Source organism: Enhydra lutris, unplaced genomic scaffold (assembly GCF_002288905.1).
Source record: "Enhydra lutris kenyoni isolate GAN:26980312 unplaced genomic scaffold, ASM228890v2 scaffoldscaffold38, whole genome shotgun sequence".
NCBI classification, from domain to species: domain Eukaryota; kingdom Metazoa; phylum Chordata; class Mammalia; order Carnivora; family Mustelidae; genus Enhydra; species Enhydra lutris.
Window position 1 is genome coordinate 6,619,863 of NW_019154122.1, and position 22,445 is coordinate 6,642,307.

General features: G+C 55.3%; 1 protein-coding gene across 2 annotated transcripts in view; it reads right to left on the reverse strand.

The window, feature by feature from the left end:
- The window catches only part of LOC111154807 (paired box 7), a 96,119-nt gene that overhangs the window by 20,003 nt on the left and 53,671 nt on the right, over positions 1-22,445 (reverse strand). For both annotated transcript variants that reach the window (XM_022514728.1, XM_022514727.1), the window contains exons 6-7: positions 18,498-18,663; positions 16,760-16,962 (exon numbers count right to left, since the gene is read on the reverse strand). In XM_022514728.1, coding sequence (XP_022370436.1) covers positions 16,760-16,962; positions 18,498-18,663 — 369 coding nt within the window. The remainder of the gene's footprint in view (positions 1-16,759; positions 16,963-18,497; positions 18,664-22,445) is intronic.

Sequence of the window (22,445 nt, forward strand, 5' to 3'; positions counted from 1 at the left end):
AGCCCTTCATGGCTTTCACTCTATCTGGACAGCGTTCCAAGCCTTGCATGTGTTAACTAACTCCTCTGCTCCTCACTACACCCCTGGGAGATCGGTACCCACGTTTTACAGAGCAGGAAACCAAGGCACAGAGAGGTCAAGTCACTTGCTCAAGAACACACAGCTGCTAGCTACTGCCTCCAGCTGGAGAGTTATTATCGAAAACTCTCCCACTCAACCCTGGCCAATTCAAACTTAGTCTCCATCTCTGACTATGGTCCCCAACCCTGACAGCAGTCCGACCACCCGGCCGTACCCGCCCCATGGGGTCATGGCCCCTTCCCTGCCACGGCAAAGAACCTTCAAGTTGCTGAAGCCTGTATGCCCCCTCCAAAATCTGACAATGCCAAGTTCAACTCCATGTGCCTCCGTCCGAGTCAACGTTATTCTGCGTCCCACGTCCACCATTAGCGACTGTGGCATCTAGCAGAGCCCAGAAGTCTCTCCGTGTCGCCCCAAGGGGTTCCAGGCCCTTTGAGGACACTACATCCTCTCGACCGTGGCAGCTGGGTTGTTAATGCCATCACACAGATGGGAAAACCGAGACCTGAATAAAACTTCAGCCTGAGCCAACCGGCCCGTCTGAGCGTGGCTTCGAGGAGGGGGTCTTTTCTCTGCTCTTGGTGGCTGGAGAAGGTGCAGGAAGAGGAAGGAACAAGGAGGGGCTTCTGGAAAGCTCAGTCCCTATGCTGCCCACACAGCCACTGGCTTGGGGAGGAGGGGCTGGTCTCTGGCCTGGGGGGTGTGGGGACATTAATCACAGGGAGCACCTGTGGTGGGGGGCATCTGGAACTAAAGGGAAACACTTGTCAGAAGGGCAGGACTTCTTAACCCAAGGCTCTGGGGGCTCTGAGACCAACCACTGCCCCGCCAGGAGGCCAGGCCCAGGAGCAGGGCATCTGGGGGTCAGGCCCGGGCAGCCCCCTTTGCTTGGGAAAAGGTGCTGCCATGGACACCTGGCCTGCAGCGGGGAGGAGGGAGCGCAGAGCAGCAGGCTACCATCGGGGGATGAAGACACATTTCTGCTGCTGCTGCCTTCCTGCAGGAGGAGCGAGCCAAGGGCACACAGCTGGGAAGTGGTGGGGCTGGGGCTCCTGCTGCAGAGCCTGCTGTATCTCCCTCAAACCCTCTCTCTCTGTACCCCCTCCAGCTTCGGGGGCCCCTTCCTGTCTCAGCTCCCCGTCCCCACCCCACTTCTGTAAGTTCATGTCCCTCCAGTTGGGTCCCTGAGTCCCCATCACTCCTTGCTTGCCGGCCTCCCTGTTTGCTCTTTGTCTTCCTGCCCCTGTTCCTGCCCCTGTCTGTGCACCCCTCCCCGCATAGCTCTGTCTCTCCTTCTTTCCTTCTCTCTCCTCCCTGTTTCTGTCTCTCACAGTCTCTGGGTGTCTCTCTCTTCCTGTTTCTATCCCTCCATGAGCTTCTTCCCCAGACTCTCTTTATCTCCCCCAACTTCTCTCCCTCTCTCCCCATGCCCCTGCTGCTCCCTTTCCCTGAAGCCGCTTAGACCCTGTCTCTCTATGGGTCTGCCGGTGTCTCTCGGCCTTTCACTCCTGCAAACCTCCAGCAGGAGGCGCCTCCCGCATCCACCGGGAGCTTCTTACGCCAGACCCGAGCCCACCCCGCCCGGGGTGCCAGGCTCACACCCTGGCCGAGCTGGCTGTCACCATAGCATAGGACTGCTGGGCCAGGGGAACCCTCAGGCCACCTCCCCGTCTCCCCTGCTTCTCCTCTAGGTCTTCCCTGCAAGGTCCCTCCCTTCTCCTGCCTCTGCTGTCCAGGACGGTCCACTGAGTCACTGCAGGGAGCTCACGGGGATTCTGAGGGCTGGGCAGTTGCACAGCCACTTCAGCCGGCGCTTCGCAAACTTTCCTGAATCCCCTGGGACCTTGAAATCCAGACCAGACCCAGGGCAGCCAGGGTCTAATCCAGCCTCCGCCTGTCCTGGCAGCCCAGCACAGAGGGGAGTTTCCTCTCTGCCATCGGGCAGACCTGGGTTTTGGATGCCAACGTTATCCCTTGTTCCTGATCTTGACCTTTGGCTCTCTGAGTCTGCAAAATGGGCCTGATGATTCCAGACCCTCAGGATTCAGTGAAGATCAAATCATGGAACAGGGCAAAGGTACTCATGGATATCCAGGTTCTAAACAAATCGATGATGTCATTGCCGTCACTATGGACAATATCAGAGCTGAAAGAGCCACCCTGTTCCTGCTCCTTCGGAAGCCAAAGCAGGGAGGTATCCCATTTGGGACAGCTGCTTCCTCCCTAGAGAGGGAGCATGGAATCAGCTGGGTTTGAGGTCAGCATCCAGGGGACCTGGGGGAGGACATGGGGAGTTAGGGGAGCGGGAGCTGGGGTGGGAGCATTATCTGTGGTGGGGAAGGGAAGGCAGGCCCTGTGGGAGGCTCAGGAACTTCTGCCTTGGGCATCACGTCTCAATTTCAGCCTGGATGTGCCCCCTTTATATAAGACACTTGACAGGGGCCCTTGCAAGACCACTACCCTCCGACCCCAAAGGTCAGACCCACTGTCTGGAGAGAGGGGTGCATGCTGAGCCCTCATACTCTCGCTGGTCCCCAAGAGACCAGCAGGATGGAGGGACAGGAGCTGGGCAGACGTGGGTCTTCCTCACACATCCCACCCAGCTTTCCTCTTCCGGTGCTCCACACTCCAGATTTCCCAGGGCTTTGTGTCAAAGTGGGGATCGCCCATGGCACTGGGAGCAGAGGCAGAGCTGAAGACAAGGCTATCTGTCCAGCCATTGGCACACTGACTCGTGCCCTCCGAAAAGCCTTGTTAATCCCTGAGTCCTTCTAGGCAGTGAAAAGGGTGCAGGGCTGCCGTGGTGTCTGTCTTAGTAAGAGGAGGCACTGGGTTGAGTTCACTATTTCTAGGATTCTTTCTGCCTTGGACACTGCTGGAAAGGGACACTGCTGGAAAGGATCTGAACAGTTCAGTTCAGACAGACCCTACCCTAAGGTCATTTCTTAAAGAAAGGGGAGGTCAGGGGCGCCTGGGTGGCTCAGTGGGTTAAGCCGCTGCCTTCGGCTCAGGTCATGATCTCAGGATCCTGGGATCGAGTCCCGCATCGGGCTCTCTGCTCAGCGGGGAGCCTGCTTCCCTCTCTCTCTCTCTCTCTCTGCCTGCCTCTCCGTCTACTTGTAATCTCTCTCTGTCAAATAAATAAATAAAATCTTAAAAAAAAAAAAAAAGAAAGGGGAGGTCAAGGTGCTCCTGAAGCTGACGGGGGCCAAAGCTTGCTAATCCAGTGCTTTGATAATCCAGGCCACCTCTGATGGTGTCTTTGAAAATACGGATTCTCCTGTTCCCCATGCAGACCTAGGGCATCAACCAATCGGAGTGGAGCCTGGATTTAGATTTTTAACAGGCGTTCCAGATCATTCTGATGCACAAGCTTGGGAACGACAGTCTCTACTGAACCCCCGACACCAGATTCTACTGCTGCTCCCCCAGAAACGGGGCGCTCAGGGCTTTATGACATCACCCCTTCCACGCCAGCTTGGATGCGGATGTCCTAGGCTGAATTCTGCCTCCCCGTGACCTCCACGCCCTGCCACCAATGGGAACCTGCTGGCTCTCTTGCCCCGCAAAAGACAGCTCTGTGGAGGTTTCTGGTAGAATGGTGGAGGTTCCCTTCTGGTTTACTTTACAAAATCTGACCTCCCGAACCTCCAAGTGGGACCGCAGCTTGCCAAGGAAGGTGGCTGGAATCACAGTTGAAACCCTCCAGGTAGTCTGTCCAGCTCAGCCAGCCCAGAGGAAGGGATTTCCCTTGTAGGGGAATTCTGGGGGGGGGGGGGTGTCACAGATACCCCTCTACCCCCATCCCTCTTCTTGTCTGGGGCATCCCCTTCTCTCCAGAGGCTTTAGGCTTCTGGTTTGCTTGCTTGTCTCTTGCAGAACTAGCGAGAAGGAAGGTCCTCGAATGCAGAGGCCGCGGAGCTGGGCAAAGAACAAATGGTCAGGGTGTCCAGCCATGCCCACAGCTATTTACTGGATCCCTATTGTGTGCTAGGTTTTGTGGTGGAGACATGGGCCACCAGGATAACCTGGTCCTGGCGTTAGGGGGAGATGGCAGTATCCATTAAGTTAGAATTCAGAGCCAAAACTGCTACTGTGGAAGGGGATGTGGCCACCCAGACTGGAGGATCCAGAAGGTTTCTCAGAGGAAGTGGCCTCTGGGCTGAGACCGGACAGATGAGTGGGGGTTTGGCTAAGTGAAGGAGGGAGGGTGAGCATGTTCCTGGGGAGGGAAGGGCAAGTGCACTGGTGCAAGGGGACGCAATGAATGCACGGGGAGTGGGGGAGGAGCCCTGGCCCCGCTGAGGAACTGCGTTCCTGCCTGCGTCTCTCCGTCTGTCCGGGGCGCCAGCCTGACCCCCGGCTCGCCCACTGTCGCCGCCCGGCTCCTGGGCCACCGTGCGCACTTGGCCGGACCGCCGGCCGGACGGGCAGCGCGCGTTCCGGGGGCGGCCGGGCTCGCGCTGCTCCCCGGTTCCGGGCCCGGGCAGCAGGAATTAAGCAGGCCGCCGAGCCCGAGCGCGTCCTTATCTCGGGGAGACAGTTGTTGGGAATCACTTTGACTGAGTGGTTTTGTCTCCCCGCATTTTCCACTGTCAGGCGGCCTCGGGCCATGGATCAAAGGCGCGGCGGCGGCGGCGGCGGCGGCAGAGCGCGGGGAGGGGAGGGCGGGCGCGCGGATCCGGCCGATCCCTCGCCGCCCCCCGCCCCGTCCCTCCCAGACTCAGCACCCCCTCTCCCAGCCAGGAACCGCGCCCAGCCCCCGCCCGGAGGCTCAGCCTCTCCCACCCAGGGTCGTGAGCCTTCGAGGTCGTCCGAGAGGGGAGGTTGGGAAAGGAGAAATGGGGGGTTGGGGGGGCGGGGGCTGGAGACACAGGGGAATGAGAGGAGTGGAGAAGAATGAGAGATTAGGAGAAAGAGAATGGAGAGCAGGACAGGATTTGCGGAGAGAAGGGAGGAGGGAGGAAAGGGGTCTTAGAGCAGCCTGGATGCAAGTCCGGTGAGGGACAGGGGGCAGGGAGGTCTGGGGTGCTGGAGCAAGGAGTGGGGGAAGCAGAGAAACGGGAAGCAGAGGGAAGCGTCCAGGAGAAACCCCAGGTTCATTTCCCATCAGCTAGGACCAAGAGAAAGTTCTGGGCTGAAGGATGGGGATGGGACGGGGAGGCAAGACTGGCTGGAGACGGAAAGGGGGGGTGGGCATGACCTCCTGGGCTGGGGATGTGGTGGTGGGGGCCGGGGGGGGGGGAGTCTGTCATCCTAAAGAAAATGCTGTCCTTCATCACTCACAAGGAAACAGGTGCTGAGTGCAAGTGACTGGCCGAGGCCGCACAGGAATGGGGAATGGCCCTCAGGCCTGACCTTCCAAAGTCGCCAGCAGTGCCTGGGAGACACTGGTCTGGATCTCAGATGCTCCCAGGAGCCCTAGGGGAGGATGTTCTCTGCCTGTTTCCTCTCCATCAGCCGTTATCCTGCAGCCGAACTCCCCGGGATGGCTCAGAACACCTGTCCCCACTCCCAAAAGTGTTGGAGAAAAGTTCACAGCTGGGGAGAGGGCCAGGAGAGAGGAGGGGCTGCTGGGGAGGGTCCACAGAGAGGGGTACCCTGGGGCTGAGGGTGGGGCAGGGCAGATGCCTAGACAAGGAGGCAGGAAGGAGCAGGGGAACTTCAGGGCACCGGGGGAACATTATTTCTGCAACAGGATGTCTGGGGCCTGGCCCTGCCCCAACTCACTGTGTGGCCTTGGAGCCCCATCTGCAAATAGCTACCCCGAAGTGTGCCAGATGCCAACACACTTTGCAGATCTCAATGTGCTCATTCCTCGGACCACTCTATTAGATGGGAAAAACCGCTAGCCCCAGCTGACAGCAGGGGAAACTGAGGCAGAGCAGAATCTCCTTGGAATCACACAGGTAGGAAGTGACAGTGCTAGAGACTGGGACCAGGCGCAGGGACCCCAGAGCCCACGTTTTGATACCCCTGCTCTCTTGCCTCTTAGGGTACGGGGAATAGCGGCAATGAAAACTGAACAGCAAGTGGGAAACAGACCGTTCTCATGACATGTGCCGGGTGAGAGCATGGTCTCTGGGGCCGGACAGGCAGGGTTCGAGTCCCCGGCTTGCCACTTGTTAGCAATTTGTCTCAGGCAAATGATTTAAACTGCTTGGTTTCTCTGCCTCCCACCCCATTTGGGAGGCCCTCGCCCTCCAAAGGAGATGGTGCAAAAAGATTAAATGAGCTGATCCCACGTGAGGGGCTTAGCACAGCGTCTGGCCTATGTAAGTGCTCTGGAAAAGGAACAGTTCTTTTTACCTAGTATTGTCTAGTAATACAAGCACTTTCAATACAGCGGTAAAATGTGACAAATAAATGCACAGGGAAAGCACAACTAACCCACCATGAGGGGGTGAGCAAAGGTCCTGGAAGGTGGCCATGTCTTAAGGAATAAGGGGGAGCAGTTTCAAGATGACAGGGTAGGGGAGGAGGAGTCCCAGCAGAGAGACACAGCAGAGAGACACAGGAGGAGTCCTGGCGGGCACAACATCCTAGGGGCAGGGGACGGTGTGACTCTTTGGAGACCCTCCCTCCCAGTACCCGCTGCATGTCCTAGCTGGGGAACTGCCCGCCCGGCCTCCCAGGTCCAGTCACTGGCCATCCTGGCGGCCTCCTTCCCGCTGGGGACCCGAGGGACTGGCCTGGAGCCACTCGCGCATCTGCCTGCTGTATTAATTGCTAATCTCCCTCATTTTCTTCCCCTCTATCTGCTGGGACTGTCTCATTCCAAGCCCCCGTGCTAATCACAAAGAAGGACAAATCCTCTATCTGCATTCTTTCCCACCCAACCAGGCAGCTCTGGGAGGCTAAAGCAAAGGCCTGCTGGGAAGCCCAGAAGGCCCAGGCTGGGGCCCCACGAGGGTGAGGAGGGGGTACAGGACACAGAGGAGGGCCAGCCCCTGCCCACAGATCTAGGGGCTGTGACTCACAGGCTCGTACAAAGAACCCACAGGAATCACAGACTCTGAGTGGGAAGGTTCCTTACTAGCAGCCAGTCCATCTCTTTCATTGCACAGATGGGGAAACTGAGGCCCAGAGGGGAAGCATCTACCAAAGGTTGCACAGTGGGTGAGAAGCAGAGCTGGCAGGGAGCTCAGATCTCCTGAATTTCCAGTTGAAAACTGGCTAAGCCAGACCTCTGGTGCCAGAAAAGAAATGGCCAAAGTGAAGGAGGGATAAGGCTCATTCAGTTTCTAATGAGAGCAGGGAGAAGCAGAGAGGAGGAAACTGTCACTTATTAGTCTCTTTCTATATGCCCAGGATAGTACTAGGTGTTTCCCATGAACAAGGCCTCATTATTGCTCATAATCCCGCAGGGTGAGCAGTATCGGCCTCATCTAATAGCGGAGGAAACCAAGGCTTGGAGAGCTCATGTAACTTGCCTGTGGTCACAAAGCAAGGAAGCAGGAAGCTGGTGTCTGAACCCCGGGATGTACGATCATTCCACTTGCCCATGACGCATCTGCACTAGACACGGGTTTCGTACTTGCCCTGTGATTTGCTGTTGTCCTGCCAGCACCAGCCTCCTACCCCTTCCCCAAATATAGTCTCCCCTGAAGTATACTTATTTAGAGAGAGACAGCCATGTCGTTTCTTTTTTGAGCCTCCCTATAAGCTGTGTTAGTAACAAGGAGCTAGGGAAATGAACTTGAAGGGAATCGTAGGTAATGACATTCAAGTACAAACCAAATGATCAGTTGCTTCAAAACCCTTTTGGGAACAGAGCAGAGCATGTATCAGGTTTCAGAGGCTTAGGGGCTCACCAGTGGTGGTTGGAGGCCTACTGTGTACCAGATGCTGGGGTCTGTGCGGTGCCAAAATGAATTATCAGCCACTGGGTGCTAAGGCCTCGCCCACTAAAGAGCACGTCCCTGCCATCCAGGCTCCCCTTCTCCCCTTGGTTGAGCACCCGGTCTCACTCTGCCAGTGGTAAGCTCACACCCCTAGCTTCTCAAGGTGCAAGGTCCAGATTGCCACACCTGTTTTGGTGGTGGGCGGAAAAAAAACGGCCCAGAGCAGCCCCGATGGAGGGCAGCCCTTGACCTACATCTCTTTTCCAGACTCAGAGACGTGGACTCCAGATGCTGTCTTTCCAGAATCCCACTCAGTCCTCTAAGGAAGGAGAAAGGGCCAGGGGTGACCCTCCTACTTCTCCCTCGATGATAAAAAGACTCTAAAGTCACCCAGAAGCAATAAACCAGGCCCCCCAGTTCCTGGAATTTCCTGCACATAGGCATGACCTGACTTCCTCGACCACAGTCTGGAAAGTTCCTGATCCCAGCCAGTCTCGCCAACCCAGCCCCCCTCCACCCAGGAAAAAGGGGTGAGAAAGGCAGAGAAATAAACCGGGGTCTGTTTTCACAGGAGATGAGGCTCTGTCCGGGCCTCTCCCTGTGGGCTGGAGCTGAGCCTTTGATTGACGGGAGCAGGTGGTTTTGTTTGGCGAGGAGCTGCCGGGCAGGGGCGGCGGTGGTGGGGGATAACTCAGCTTTTCCCACTGAGGTGGGTTAACTGTGGACAAAGGCAAAGCTGGTTGTGAGAGCAGGATCTTGGCAGGGTCTGTCCCTCTAGGGGCTGGCTGGGCTCAAGGATGCCCAGGGCCCCACGGCTGATTCTATGAGCCCCGGGACTCACCCCTGCCCTAGGGCTGGCCTGGCTAGGAGTCAAGGGGAAAGGACACTTGGGGTGTGGGGTCACCTGATGAGCTGAGCCGATACTACCCACCGGCCCCGCCTGGCGCCTCGATCAGGGCTCGGAAGAGAGGCTGGCAGATGTGGACGTAGCAGAGGGGTGTCTGGGAGCTGAACTAGCACTGGATACGAAGAAAGCCAGCTGGGGAGGGCCGATGCTGCCCAATGGCATTTGGCTTTAAGGCTAAGATACTCTGGCCACAGACTGTAGCCCTTCCCACCAGCTGACCCCTGACCCCATTACTGTTGGTCACCATGAGAAATGGGTATGTGGGTTGGGTGGGGTGACTCAGCTCCTCTGTAATCCTGGGGAAAACCACCCAGAGTCAGAGCCATGTCCTTCCAACCTGAGCCAGTCACCCTTTCCATCCTTGCTCATCCTTTCCAGGGACCTGAGGCGGGAGAGCGGAGATAGCCTTTCCCTGTGTTTTCTGCAGAAGAGGGTGCTTCCTGCACCCAGCAACTTCTCTTCCCAGGACTGGGGTCAGGGGGACATACTACCCTGTCCTGGACTGGAAACCGAATCAGGCATTTTCCAACTAATGGAAGGGAGGGTAGGAGAGAGAGGAGGGAAGGGAAGGAGGAAAGAGATGGAAGGGAGTAAGACAGAATTGGAGGCCAAGATACAGATGCGGAGGCGGGGGTGGGGATGGAGGAATGAAGAGAGGATTTAGAATTTATTAAGCACCTGCTATGTACCAGGCATTTTACTCAAATTCTCCCTTTATCCTCATGGCACCCCCTGAGAGGTAGGGATTATCACTCCCATTCTCAGATGAAAAAAATGAAGCCCAGAGAGGTTAAGCAAGCTGCCTTAGGGCCACACAGCAACTCACTAAATGGCTGAACCAGAACTCCACCCCAGAGCTGCTTGATGGCAATGGGCCCTGCAGTGTCTTGCCCATCTCTTCCTCCTACTGGGTGGCGGTGGCGGGGGGGGGGGGGGGGCTGTGGGAGAGATCCCCGGGGAGAGGACAAGCCTGGAAGAGATCTTGAGAAGGCACGGGGAAGGAAGGAAGCTGGAGGCAGAAGAGGCGCCCAGAAGGGAGGAGAAGGAAGGGCTGGGCGGGGCGCAGAGGCGCGCTCACTCCTCACTCGGCTGGGGGCTGGGGTTAAAGCCCCGTGTTCCTACAACCCACTAAGCTGGAGAAATGAATTCTGATCCCTCCAAAACCCAACCTTGGAAAATGTGCGAAAGAAGGGTCTCCTTTCAGGGGAGCAGGAAATCCTCCACACCTCCTCCCGATGCCCCGGTAATGCCAGGATGTCCCCAATCTGCTTTGAGGAATGGAGAGATTAAGAATAATAAAAAAATTGCAATAAAATACGTGTGAAGGAGGGGGTAATTGTGGACAAACGTAGCATTCAAATTCATTTTTCAGCTCTTTTACACACCATTTCAATCTTATTTTCTGCTTGTTAATGAGATCTTGTTGCCTGGGCTAGGCAAAACCTTCCAATATCGGGACGTAATTGCACATAATTTTCTCTCCTACCAGTGATTTGCATCAGTTTTTTAAAAATTCTGGGCTATTTAACACCCCACCATCCCCCTCCCGTCTTCCTGCCTACAAATCTCCCACTCCCTCCTCCTTCCTCGTCCCTGGTCCAGCAAGACTCATTTTAAATGCTTATTATAAACGCAGTGTCGCCAATAAAGAGAAGAAAAAAAAAAAAAAACACAAGGAGGAAGTGATAGGAGAAAGAGGCACAGGGAGTTTCCAGAGCCCACCGCATGAGGGGCACAGCTCAGTTCCCCAGAGCCAGTGGTCGTATTCTGCTGAGGGTCACCGCAAGGCACAGTGCGTGGTCCTGGCTCTGCCACTCAGAGGCTCTGTGGCCTTCAGCAAGTTGCTGAACCTCTCTGAACCTGTTTCTCCAGGCAGAGGGTTTCTGCAGAGTTTCAGTGACTTCCTAGAGCCAGAGCGCTTTCCTGGGATCTGGCTCTCTATAGGTATACGGCTCCCCTGGGGCCCTCGCAGGATGCCAGGAGGGGCATCTGTTATGGTGAGGCAATCGGATACCCCTTTCATAAAGAAATTAAAATAAAGCCTTGAGCTTTATTCCTATCTGTTTTAGGAGGAAGGGAAAGCTTAGCATTTGTGGATTCGGACTCTGAACCTGACCATGCCCCGTGGGTGCCAACCTCATCTTCACCAGATGGGGTGCAGGACACACCTGGCGGGGGAGCAGCAGATAGAACGGAACAGCCAGCCCGGTGGGCTCTGGAGGCAGACCCTTCCCATCCCAGCTCTGCCAGAACCTACCACAGAGCCTGGCACATGGAAGGTGCATGGATGGATGATGGGTGGATAGATGGCCCCGGACAAGTTGGTTTTCTCAACTATAATCTGAAAGTCACGAGACCTGGCCAAGACTCCGTTAGGGAAAGTGGTTATAGAGTTTATCTCCGTCCCAGCCGGCCCACCAGGAGCGTCTACTCCACGTTAGCTGTCGCCGTAATTATTCTGGGCAAAAGAGGGAAAGGAGAGGAGAACATCAAGGAGCCCAAAAGGACAAAAAGACTTGCTGTATGGTGATCGTGGCCATGTGAGAACCACACACTTAGAGTACGTTTCGTGAGTTCAGTGTGGGAAAAGGTAAATATGTAAATCCCTTTTACAGGTTCCTTCCCCTTAAGCTCCAGAGAGGAGCAAAGGACACGATGAATGTGGAGCGAGATGAGCGGAGGTGGCAAGGAAGAAACACCCCCTTTCTGGGAGGCAGTGGCAGGAGCCCTTGGCTGGGGGTTTGGGGTTCTGGGGGCCTGGAGCAATTCTTACTCTCTGTCTGGGCCTCAGTTTCCACTTCCAACTCTGACAGAATCTGCATCTAAAAAGCCGGGGTGGGGGGTAGCTCAAGCCAAGGATGCCCTATCCATAGATAAAACTGACCCTGAAGAAGCCCCCAGCACAAGGCACCCTGCTGTAGCCTTCAGCCAAACGACAGAACTGCACTCCTGATTCTTTCCTCAGGACTCTGGATGGTGAGCAGCTGGGAATGACTTTGTGAGCCTGTGTCCCCTTAAACTGGGAGCTCTCTGTGAGAGCCCTGGCTTCTACCGTTGCCCTAGGGCATCTAAGGATAGAATTTTTTCCATTTCAGACTGTGAGCTCCTGTGGATGAGAGCGGAGTCCTTCCTCTCTCAGGCCAGGGATCTCTCAGGGCAGGAGCCGTGTCTCCCCCATCAGACTGGGGGATTCCTAAGGGCAGGTATCCTAAGGGACCTATACACAGGTGTCCCATTTGTATCCCTGCCCACTCCCCCATCAGCATGCCCTATCATGGCAGGCATCAGATTGCTCACTGTTGTTCATGTTCATGCCACAAAAGGTTCCTCTTGCCCTAAGCTGTCCCAGGCTGTTTTTTATCTAAGAGCCATTTCCAAGGACCTCAGCCTAGGGGGTCTGCGAATCCTAGTTCCCTACGTCTCGTGGGCAGTACACTGACCCTCGAACAACATGGGTTTGAATGTGTGGGGACACTTCATACGCTCTGCCCTGGACCCCGCCTCTCACATAACAAACAGTGACAGGGTGCCTCCTCTGTGCCAGGCGCTGTTCTAGACGCTGTATTTCAATGACTACAGCACAGCCCCGCTGCAAATGTATTTTCTCTTCCTTATGCTTTTCTTCTTTTTTTTCTTATGGTTTTCTTTCTTATTTTTTTTTTAAGATTTTATTTATGTATTTGACAGGGAGAGAGAGATCACAAGTAGACAGAGAGGCGGGCATGGGGGAGGGGGAAGCAGGCTCCCTGCTGAGCAGAGAGCCCGGATGCGGGCTTGATCCCAGGATCCTGAGATCATGACCTGAGCTGAAGGCAGAGGCTTAACCCACTGAGCCACGCAGATGTCCCTCTTATGGTTGTCTTATGGCAATATCTCTAGCTCACTTTCTCGTAAGAATACAGTATAAAAGAAAAATAGAACCTACAAAACATGTATCCGTGCCCTATTTACCTTCTCACTAAGGCTTCAGGGCAATGACAGGCTATTAGTAAGGTTTTGAGGGGGAGTCAAAACTTGGACGTGGATTTTCAGCTGTGTGGGGGGGTGGGCACCTCTCATCCCCACATCGTTCAAGGGTCAGCTGCTTTGGTTTTCCTTGTACCTCTTCAGAAAGACCCCATGTGCAAAGCTGGGGACGTCTGTGTGCTGAGCACTGAGCTGGGCTTTGGGGCGGGGCTACGAGGGAACCAAGCCTCATTGGTGTCTGAAGTTCTCAGAAAGCCTCTGCCCATGTGACTCAACTCTGTCCCTTGGCCCCTAACCTGAGGTCCTGGCCTCAGTCTTCTCATCCAAGACATGGGTTGAATGAGCTTTCCCCTCCGCCTCCATGGAGCAGAAGGGGAGAGGATTTCTTGTTGCCAGCCAGTCTCCAAAAAAGAGGGCAAGCGTTTACATTTCTGAGGTCACAGGGTAGTGTTGATTCTGATCTCAGGCTCCAGAAAGGAGGGCAGAATCCTGGTTTTGCTGCCCAAGTAGTGAGGGTAGAGGAAACACTCAGAACAGGATGTGAGTCACAGGGGCTCGAAAGTTTAGCTGCCCTTGCCAAAGCGGTATTAGATACATTGCGTGAACTTGCGGTTTTATTATGTATTGTCTGTCTGTCCTGTTAGACCGCCAGCTGCATGAGGGCGGGGGTCTCCATCTCTGACGTGCACTGATTTATCCCCAGGGCCTTGAACAGTGCCTGGCACATGACAGGCACTCCGTAACTCTTTGTTCTCTGACAGCCAGGGTGCAGGGTCTAAGGCAGAGCTGAATCAATGGTTTTTCCATGGGATTCTGCTGGGCAGGTCTCTCCATGGAGTCTCCGAGGCCGGACAGCCCCTACTTCCCAGGCTGGGTCTGAGACAAAGACCCAGGTCGGGCCCCGGGAAGGGGGCTTCTCCAGGCAGCAGCGCACCAGCCAGTGTGATGAGCAAATGCTCAGCAGAGCCCCCAGTTCATTCCCCAAAAGAATCCCTTTGGGCTTTTGTAAGAACAAGGACCAAGGCTACCTGCGGTATGGGAGGAGAGGAAACCCCATCCCAGACGCAGCCCACCCCATCCCTCTTGACCACATGAGCTCTGGACAACTACCCTGCTTTTGGGGGGAGGGGAATGAGACCCTAGGAAGTAGATCTGTCCTGGTGGAGAGCGCCCGCCCGCACCCCTCCCGAGACAGCGGCGACGTGCCCGAGTTGTGCAGGTGGCCCGCTCAGAGGGAGGAGGGGCCGTCCCGGGACTCACAAATACCAGGAGCTCTTGTACAGACCCAGAAACACCCCCGGCTGCCCCCTTCCTCCGGAAGCGGTCGAAGCTTAACCCCAGCCATTCACACGGGCAGAAGCACACACAGCCTGCCCTCCTGTCCCCACTCCGTGCAGCCCCTCTCCCTGCTGGCAGCTGTTCACCTCCTGGTCCCCTCTGCCCCCGTCAGACCCGCCATCTGTCTTCACACCTTTGGTGGGAACCTCTGAGCAAGTCTCTGGAGTTGGCCCAATCCATCATGTCCTCAGAGCCTCTCCGCCTGAAGCGGGGAGTAGGGGAGCCTCCCAAGCAAGGGTCTCTGGGAGGAGAGACGAGGGTCGAGCTCAGGCAGGGAGAAGGACAGGCTGCTTACAGTAATGGCTATTCCCCTCCCCTTCCCTCTCTCTTTTTATCCTCCTTCCCTGAGGCTTGTTTGTGAGTTCACACAGCTCCTGGGACGTCCTTACTCTTTATCCCATCCCTGAGCCAAGCTCCAGAAGCCAGGGGCCCTTTATTTGCTTGTCTCTCCTCTGCCCTGTAACAAAACTGTGCTTTGGGGAGAAACCTCAGCCCACGCTGAGACAGTGGGTTGCAAGTCGGCAAGATGGTGCCCTAGACTCTGGGCTCTGCCCGGCCAACGGGTCCCTGGTCCCCATTCATGAAGTGAGAAGTCTAGTCCATATAATCTGATCGTCCTTCTTTGGACTTCTGAGTGATGCTCCTGTGACCTGTCTCATACCGTGAGGCCAGGCCTGGACCGTATCCTCAGGTGTGGAGACCTCGGGTCTCCATGGCCACGGTCACCCAGCCAGCTCTCGGGTCCTGTCCTGTCTGTCTCTTGACTCTCTGGAAGGTTAGCTCAGCCAGTGTGTGCTCAGTACTGAAGCCATGGCTTTGAACCTCAAAGACGCCAGCTACAGTCCAGCAGGTAAACATTCTGGTCTGCAGGCTGCATCATCCCTGACCCATCATGTGGGCTCCAACAGGACGTGGTGCATCACCATTAGGAGCTCTGCAAGGAGCCGATCAAGTCCCCCAGGGCTCAGCTCTGCCCTGGACCTGGGCTACGTGCTTTATGCCTGTCCGCTCACAGCTTCCTCAACAGCCCTATGACATGGATGCTAGTGTCATCCCCATTTCATGGATGGGGAAAATCAAGACAGAGAGAGGTGAAGGAACCTCACCCATAAATAAACGATGACATGATAATGCGGTCAGCTGTCAACGGCACTCACTAACAGAGGCAAACAGGGATGAACCCACACCAGGCAGAAAACGAACATTCTTGCAAAGGTCTTAGACCAAGGGTTGGCAATGGGTTTTCTGTAAGGGCCAGATAGCAAACACTATTTGCTTTGTGGGCCAGGTGGTCTGTTTCGAAATTTCTCAGCTCTGGTGTTATAGCCCCCAAAGCAGCCACAAATACATGAATAAATGGACATGGCTATGTGCCAATAAAACTTTATTGACAAAAACCAGAAACTAGATGGATATGGCCAGGGGGCTGGAGCTGACCTTCCCTTTGGCCCCCTTTTTTCTTCACGTAACAGGTTTCTCACGCTAATTGAATCATCTTGGCGAAGGGAGATTGGCAAGAGGACTAATGTTTTTTGGTCCTTATTTTGTGCCAGGCTGGGTGCTAAGGCTTTGGCCAGTTAGACGCTAAGTTCAGAAAACACCCTTCTTAGGAGGTCAGCAACACCTGGTTTAATCACTCTTTAGTTTCATGGGGGACCAACCGAGGCTCAGCCATGCTAACTTCCCAACGCCCTGAGCAGTGGAGATGGGATTTAACCCCTGCAAGACTCCAGCTTTCCTACCCGAAGCACAACTGTTCAGAAAAGCTCGCGCCACGTGTGTCCCCATAGACATGAGGGAGGCGACTCAGAAGGCGGGAGGAAGGGTGAAACCAACCTTGGATTTAATTCTTTCCTCCTTGGGTATTTGAGAGCCTGCTGTAGCCCCAGAAAAGAACTCTCAAGGTCACGTGTATCACCACGTCCTGCTCCCCAGACCCACCAGTCACTGCCATCAACCTCAGCCCTGTCTTTCTGACTTGATCTAAGGGCGGCCCCATGACTTCTGACAGCAGGGGTAGGCACTGAAGGACCTCGCCAGCAACCCATTGGACATGAGAGAATGAGCTCCAAGACCCCATGGGGACCCCATGGAACCCCATGGGAGACCCCATGAAGTTCCCAGTCTAGAACCTTAGCTGTGTTTCTCACTACCGATCGGATGCTGCCTCTCGCTCACAGGTCACTCCTGGGGAAAGGCAAGAGATGGAGCCCAGGACGGCATCCAGGACCTGGTTCTAGAACAAAGTGCGAACCACGGTCAGCATCCCATAGGAAACGGTACAAGGCTTCCACCCATACACTGTGTGAAAATACCCGACTTTTATGGACTGAGAAGCCATGAGGTGGGTGGAGGGCCGGTTTCATAAGCTCTGGGGGGCTGTCAGGCCAGGAGCGCATCTATAATGTGGTCTCTGTGTGCTGCTGGTGGCCAGAGCCCTTTCTCCGCAGCCGCCTGCTGGGTCACCCGGACCTGCGGCTTGAAGAACATGAACCCAGGGCGAAGGATCCCGGAACACTGCCCCGTGAAGGTGGAAGGAGCATCTCCATTTCCCACTGTAGCTCTCTCCAAGGTACCCAAGAGCCCGCCATTTCCCGGGCACCAGTCTGGTGAGGCCACCTACCTGGGGAGACAGGCCATTGCTGACGGGGTTCATGTGGTTGGAGGATGCCGCCGGGTTCATGAAGCTGTCCGAGTAGCTGGAGAAGCTGTGGCGGGCTCCGTAGGCAGAGCTGGTGTCCGCGGCTGCTGCGGCCGCGGCCAGCCCCCCCTGGTGCATGGTGGACGGAGGGAGTGGCTGCGGCCGGTGCACGGTGCTGCCCCCATCTGCGGAGAAACCCAGAAGACGGCCTGAGCCAGGGGCCCCAGCCCAGGGATGGTGAGCGTCCCAGCACAGGGAAAGAAGCACCTGCTTGGAAAACAAGCCAGAAGCCTCCTCCTCCCAGTGCCCACCCAGCAGAGGGAGGGGGTCACCTACTCTCACTACTCAGGATGGGACAAGCTGGCTTCTGGGCTGGCCACGAGGGACTAGCGAAATCTGGACAGACAGCTAAGCAACATTCCACGTGACTCCAAGGCAACTGTGAACCAGCCATGTTGCTCAGTGTTTGGCACACAGTAGGTGCTCAATAAATGTCATCTGGACTCAGAGTCTCACCTTGCTGGGGATTCTGTTAATCTATGCAGGCCTGTCCCGATAGCATTTTGTGAGCACCAACTGCTTGCCAAGTGCCATTACGAGCACTGGCTAAGGGTATGAAGCAAGAATACGATTCCCATTTTACAGGTGAAGAAACTGAGGCTTGGAGGGGTTGGGGCATTTGTGCAAGGTGATAAGGCTAGTGAGTGGTGGGCCCAGGGTTTGAGCTGCTGTTTCTGTTCCTGGCTGTGGGTTGCTGTTCTGCTTTGCCAGGGTTCCTCCACGCAGCCTTCCAGAGGACGGGACAATCCTCCATTTTTCATCAAGAATCATAGGGAAGATCCCCTGCCTCCTGGGCTTCCAGAACTCCTGCCTGCCAGCCCTTTAAGAAGGAGCCACGGGGACTTCATGAGTCCGAAGTCAAGTAGTGGGACTGCTAATGTGTGCTGGGTTGGGAAGAGGGTTGGGGTGGGGGGCAGAATGGAGGGAAGGTCTTGGGAGGGAGGGTAACCTTGTATGTCACTTCTACATTTTAATATGACTGCAGGAGAGGCACATGACTTTATAGTTTGAGAAGCTCTGTGCTAAAAGTGTGTGGGAAGGCTATGTTGTGCCCTCACCTGGATGCTCTGTGGTCTGTGGGCAGAACCAAGAAGTTCAAGGGCAAGACCTTTTTGTGTGTGTATGTGTGTCCTAATAGTCTATCCATATGCAAATAGACAAATGGTCATTTAAAAAAAATAGCCCTGGGGGGCGCCTGGGTGGCTCAGTGGGTTAGGCTGCTGCCTTCAGCTCAGGTCGTGGTCTCAGGGTCCTGGGATCGAGTCCCGCATCGGGCTCTCTGCAAAGCAGGGAGCCTGCTACCCTCTCTCTCTCTCTCTGCCTGCCTACTTGTGATCTCTCTCTGTCAAATAAATAAATAAAAAAAAAAATAGCCCTGGGGCACCTGGGTGGCTCAGTTGGTTGAGCATCTGAGTTGGGGTCAGGTCATGATCTTAGGGTCCTGGGATCGAGACTTGCATCGAGCCCTGCTTTGAGCCCCGTGTTGGGCTCTGTGTTCATCGGGGAGACTGCTTCTTCCTCCGCCCCTCCCCCCCCCACATAAATAAATAAAATCTTTAAAAATTAGCCCTTATGATTCCTTCTTGGTTAAGGAAGGGAGGAACGTGGGGGTGGGGTGAAAGGGTGTGGTTGGGGTACCCCGATAAGCTTGCACACTCACCTTGAGAGATGGTGGTGGTGGGGTAGGTGGAGTCCGGCAGCTGGTAGGGGGGCAGCGTGGGCATGCCGGTGGGCGGGAAGCCCCCGGGCAGAAGGTGGTTGAACGCTGCCAGCTGGTTGGCTCCTGCCTGCTTACGCCAGCGAGCGCGGCGGTTACTGAACCAGACCTGGGGGGTGGAGAGCAGAGAGTGGAGAGCCCTCAGCCCGGCTCCGAGTGGAGAGCTGAGCCACAGCTAGAACCGGTCGCCGAGCCATCACCCTCTGTCCAACCAGGATCCTCCTCCGTGGGAGGAGATCCCCAGCTTCCTGCAGCTCGGGATAGCAGGCAGAGCCCTCCCGTGGGCGTGATCCCATCCTGTCCTCACCACCAGCGAGGGGAGTATCATTGCTATCCCCATTTTACAGATAAGCCAACAGCGATGCAGAGACAGCAGGTGACTCCTCCACGTGAAAGGGTGCGCAGGAGGCACAGCCAGGTCTGGGGGGACTCTGGGTGCAGTGTTCCTTCCATTGTAGCGGCTCCTGTCCTAAAGGACATCCGTGGGGGACCACCCTCGTTCTAACACATGCTGCCCCCACCTCCTCCAGGAAGCCCTATGTCAGGAACCTGCCTGAATGAGACCCACTGGCCAGAGACAGATGCAAGAACCAGTCCTTTGTCCAGAGCCAAGTGGCTTGGCTTTGCTAAATTCTGTTTACCCAGCACAGGCCCCCTTGATCTGGAAAACCCACCTCACACAGACAAAGGCATTCATTAGGCATTCGTGGAAAAATAACCTAACACATTTGAGGCTTCCTCTGCTCCAAGCCAGGGGCTGGTGCTTCACGTCTGTCCATACAGAGACCCATGAGATACATCCCTTTAGTCCCATTTCATGGAAGGGGAAACTGAGGCTCACAGAGGTCAAATACTTTGCCCAAGGCCACACAGTTCACTGTAACGAAGCTGAGGTTCAAACTTAAATCAGTCTGACTTTCTAAACTCCCTGGATTTGCAATGAGTTCTGGGCCCAAAAAGGGGAATGAGTGTGGGACCCAAGGGCTGCTTTGCGGGGTGGGGGGTTCTTTTCCACCCATGGGCTTTTCACATGCTGTTCCCTCTAACCGAGACCCTCTCCCGCCACCGACTCCTCCACCAGCAGGATCAGTGGCAACGCCTCCTCCTCTCTGATTCCCTAATCACCGCATCTGAGGCACGTTCAGGCAGGTCCTGCCTCCTCGCCAGAGGCCCCCAGCTTCCTCATGAGCTCCCCCCACACACACGCACTTCGTCTACGTATTTGTTTCTGCTATGCTTCTTTTTGTCTCCCCCTCCGGTTCTAGCCCCACCCTCCCACCCTCAGAGGCCACACCCTCCTTGCTCAACGATTATGGCTCCATAGGTGCTCACGGAATACTTGTTGAACGAACGAATGAACGAACAAGGCTATAGAGACATGCTCTGGTGTGTCTTTGCCAGGGGTGGTGCCATAAGTCTCAGTTGGGAGCCAACTGCTCCACCCAATGAAGACCTTGACCTGTCCTGGCATAGGATCACTTAAGATCCCCTCCCCCAACCGGTAGACCATGTCTGCAGACACGGGGGAGGGCAGTCTCAGCTGGATGGTGGGGAGCAGAGTGCTTATGTGCCCCTGGTGTCTTTCGTTTTCTGGATCCTTCTGGAGGAGAGGAGCTCTGCTTAACTTTCCAAGACAGATGAACAGAAAAGCTGCCTCTGATGCGTTGAAGACACGCAGAGAAAGGAGAGGAGGTGGTCAGATCAGAAGTGAAAAATGGGCTTTGGATCAAAATTAAGGTCCCGGCTTCTTCCCACTCCCCAGGGGGCTCCTGGTGGGATGGATGCCAACTGTTGGACGGAGGAGCTTCTGAACCGGTGAAAAGTGTCTCCTCGCTCCCTGCTTCTGGGAGAGGGGGAGGGGCTCCTTTTTGTTTCCATTCTGTGTTTCCCAAAGGGTGTGCCTCCTAGCACCCCATGCGGGAGTACTATCCCAGACAGCAGACCTTAAAGAGCCCTGAACCGCTCTGCTCATCCTCTAGGCCTTCCGGGTGTGTGGGAGACAAGGTTTGGGCTTGGTGCTGATGGGGCCTCAGTGCCTGGCTAACACCTGGTGAGCTTCCTTTTTAGCACACAGAGAGGAGCCCCGGCCTGTGCTGTTCTCCCCCGCCGTGTTGTTCGGCCTTCCCTCGTGTTTCTGCAGGCCTTCCTTATGTAACAGTGGTAGATGCTTTCACTTGAAAATACATCGATTTTATTTTAGAACTGAATTACAATCTGCGTAACCTGTATTATGCGGCAGCAATCTCGAAGCTGGTCAGAGAATGACTTAGGTGTAGGACCTGAGGCTCCCGTGTGGCACGCTGCCGCTGTCCCTTAGCTGGGGGTCACCCCTTCCTCGAATGAAGAATACTGAAGGAGTTGGAAACGTCCTTCCCCTCCCATCCTTCTGGGTCTTTTCCTTCTCCCTCCCTCCTTCTCATCTCAAACCTTTGCTGGGACTCTGCTCCGTGCCAAGTGAGATGCTAAAGATGGAGAGCAGAACGGGACAGTCCCAGCCTTCCTTCAAGCTGCCCTCTGCCTGGGCACGTGACAGACAAGGCAAAGAATGCCTGTTTCCCAGGGCAGTAAGCTCAGGGGACATACAGGTGCTGGGAGGAGGTGTGAGGATGGGCTTCTGACTTCACCTCTCAGAATCTGGGAGGACTTCCTGGAGGAGATGACACACCCTTTGCTGTCAATTCTCTCACCTCTTCTTCCTCTATTGTTCTGTTTTCCCTGGAATGCCTCCATCCTGGCAGGCACCTCCCTCCTCACAAAGTATAACAGGATGATTAAGAGCAGGGACTCTAGAGCCCGACAGCCTTGGCTTGATTTCTGCCTCTAACTCCTAGCTAAGATGGGCAAATTCCCTTATCCCTCTGTGCCTTTGCTTCTTTGTGCCTAACACTGGCAATCCCCTCCGGTGGTTCTGGACCTCCAATGAGTTCACACTGGCCAAGTGCTTAGAACAACATGTGCAACTATCATCCTTCTAGAAAAGCCTCTGATGGCTAAGCTGAGGGAGCTCTTAGCCAGCAACCGGGGCGGGTGGCCCATTCACAGGAGGGGAGCGGAGGCTCTGGGAGGGACAGTGGTAGCCCCAGCACCCACCCAGAATCCCCGATCAGCGCTGCGTTCTTTGAGAGCAGAGGCCGAGTTTTGGTAACCATTTTTGATCCTTCTCTCAATACCTCACCCTGGGAGCAGGACACTGCGGGAAGCAGCTTTTATGGAGCTGAATATTCCATCTGGTCCTTCTCCTTTTCACAGAAGAAAAGAATGGGACAGGCGGACCTGGGTTCAAGTCCCAGCACTGGTGCTTCGTAACTGTGTCTTTAGGACATTTCTGTCCTCTGCTAAAGCTCAGGTTTCTCATCTGGAAAGGGAGTGACTGACCGTACCGACCTTCTAGGATTACAGGGAGGGTGCTAAGGATGACGTAGGTGGAACACATCGTCCCTAGCTCAGAAGAAGGGCACGATAAACACGATCTACTCTTAGGGAAAGATGCAGTCACCGTGGCTCATCAGTGAGTCCTTCTAGTGCTTCTAAAATGGGATTCCATTCAGGGTGGCTCTGTTTCTGGAGGAAATACACAGGCCCAGAGATCCTTGCACTCGGGACAAAGTGGATTTGTTTACCTCCAAGGAAGATGCACGGTTGGCCCCCAGCTGTTTAAAAATGAAGATTCTTCCAGAGGAAGTTACTGGTCCCCAGGCGTGTGTCCTCCTGCCTGACCCCCTTTCCCACACTTCCTGGTGGCTTGCTGCCTGCCGGCGGGACAGGGGTGTCTCCCCCAGACATCACAGATGCCAAGTGACACCTGCAGGCTTCAAAAGCCCGCTGGAGCAGAGCCCGAGGGCGGGAACGTAGCTGGGTTACTAGAACCCCGCCTGACATGTGTTCCTGTTT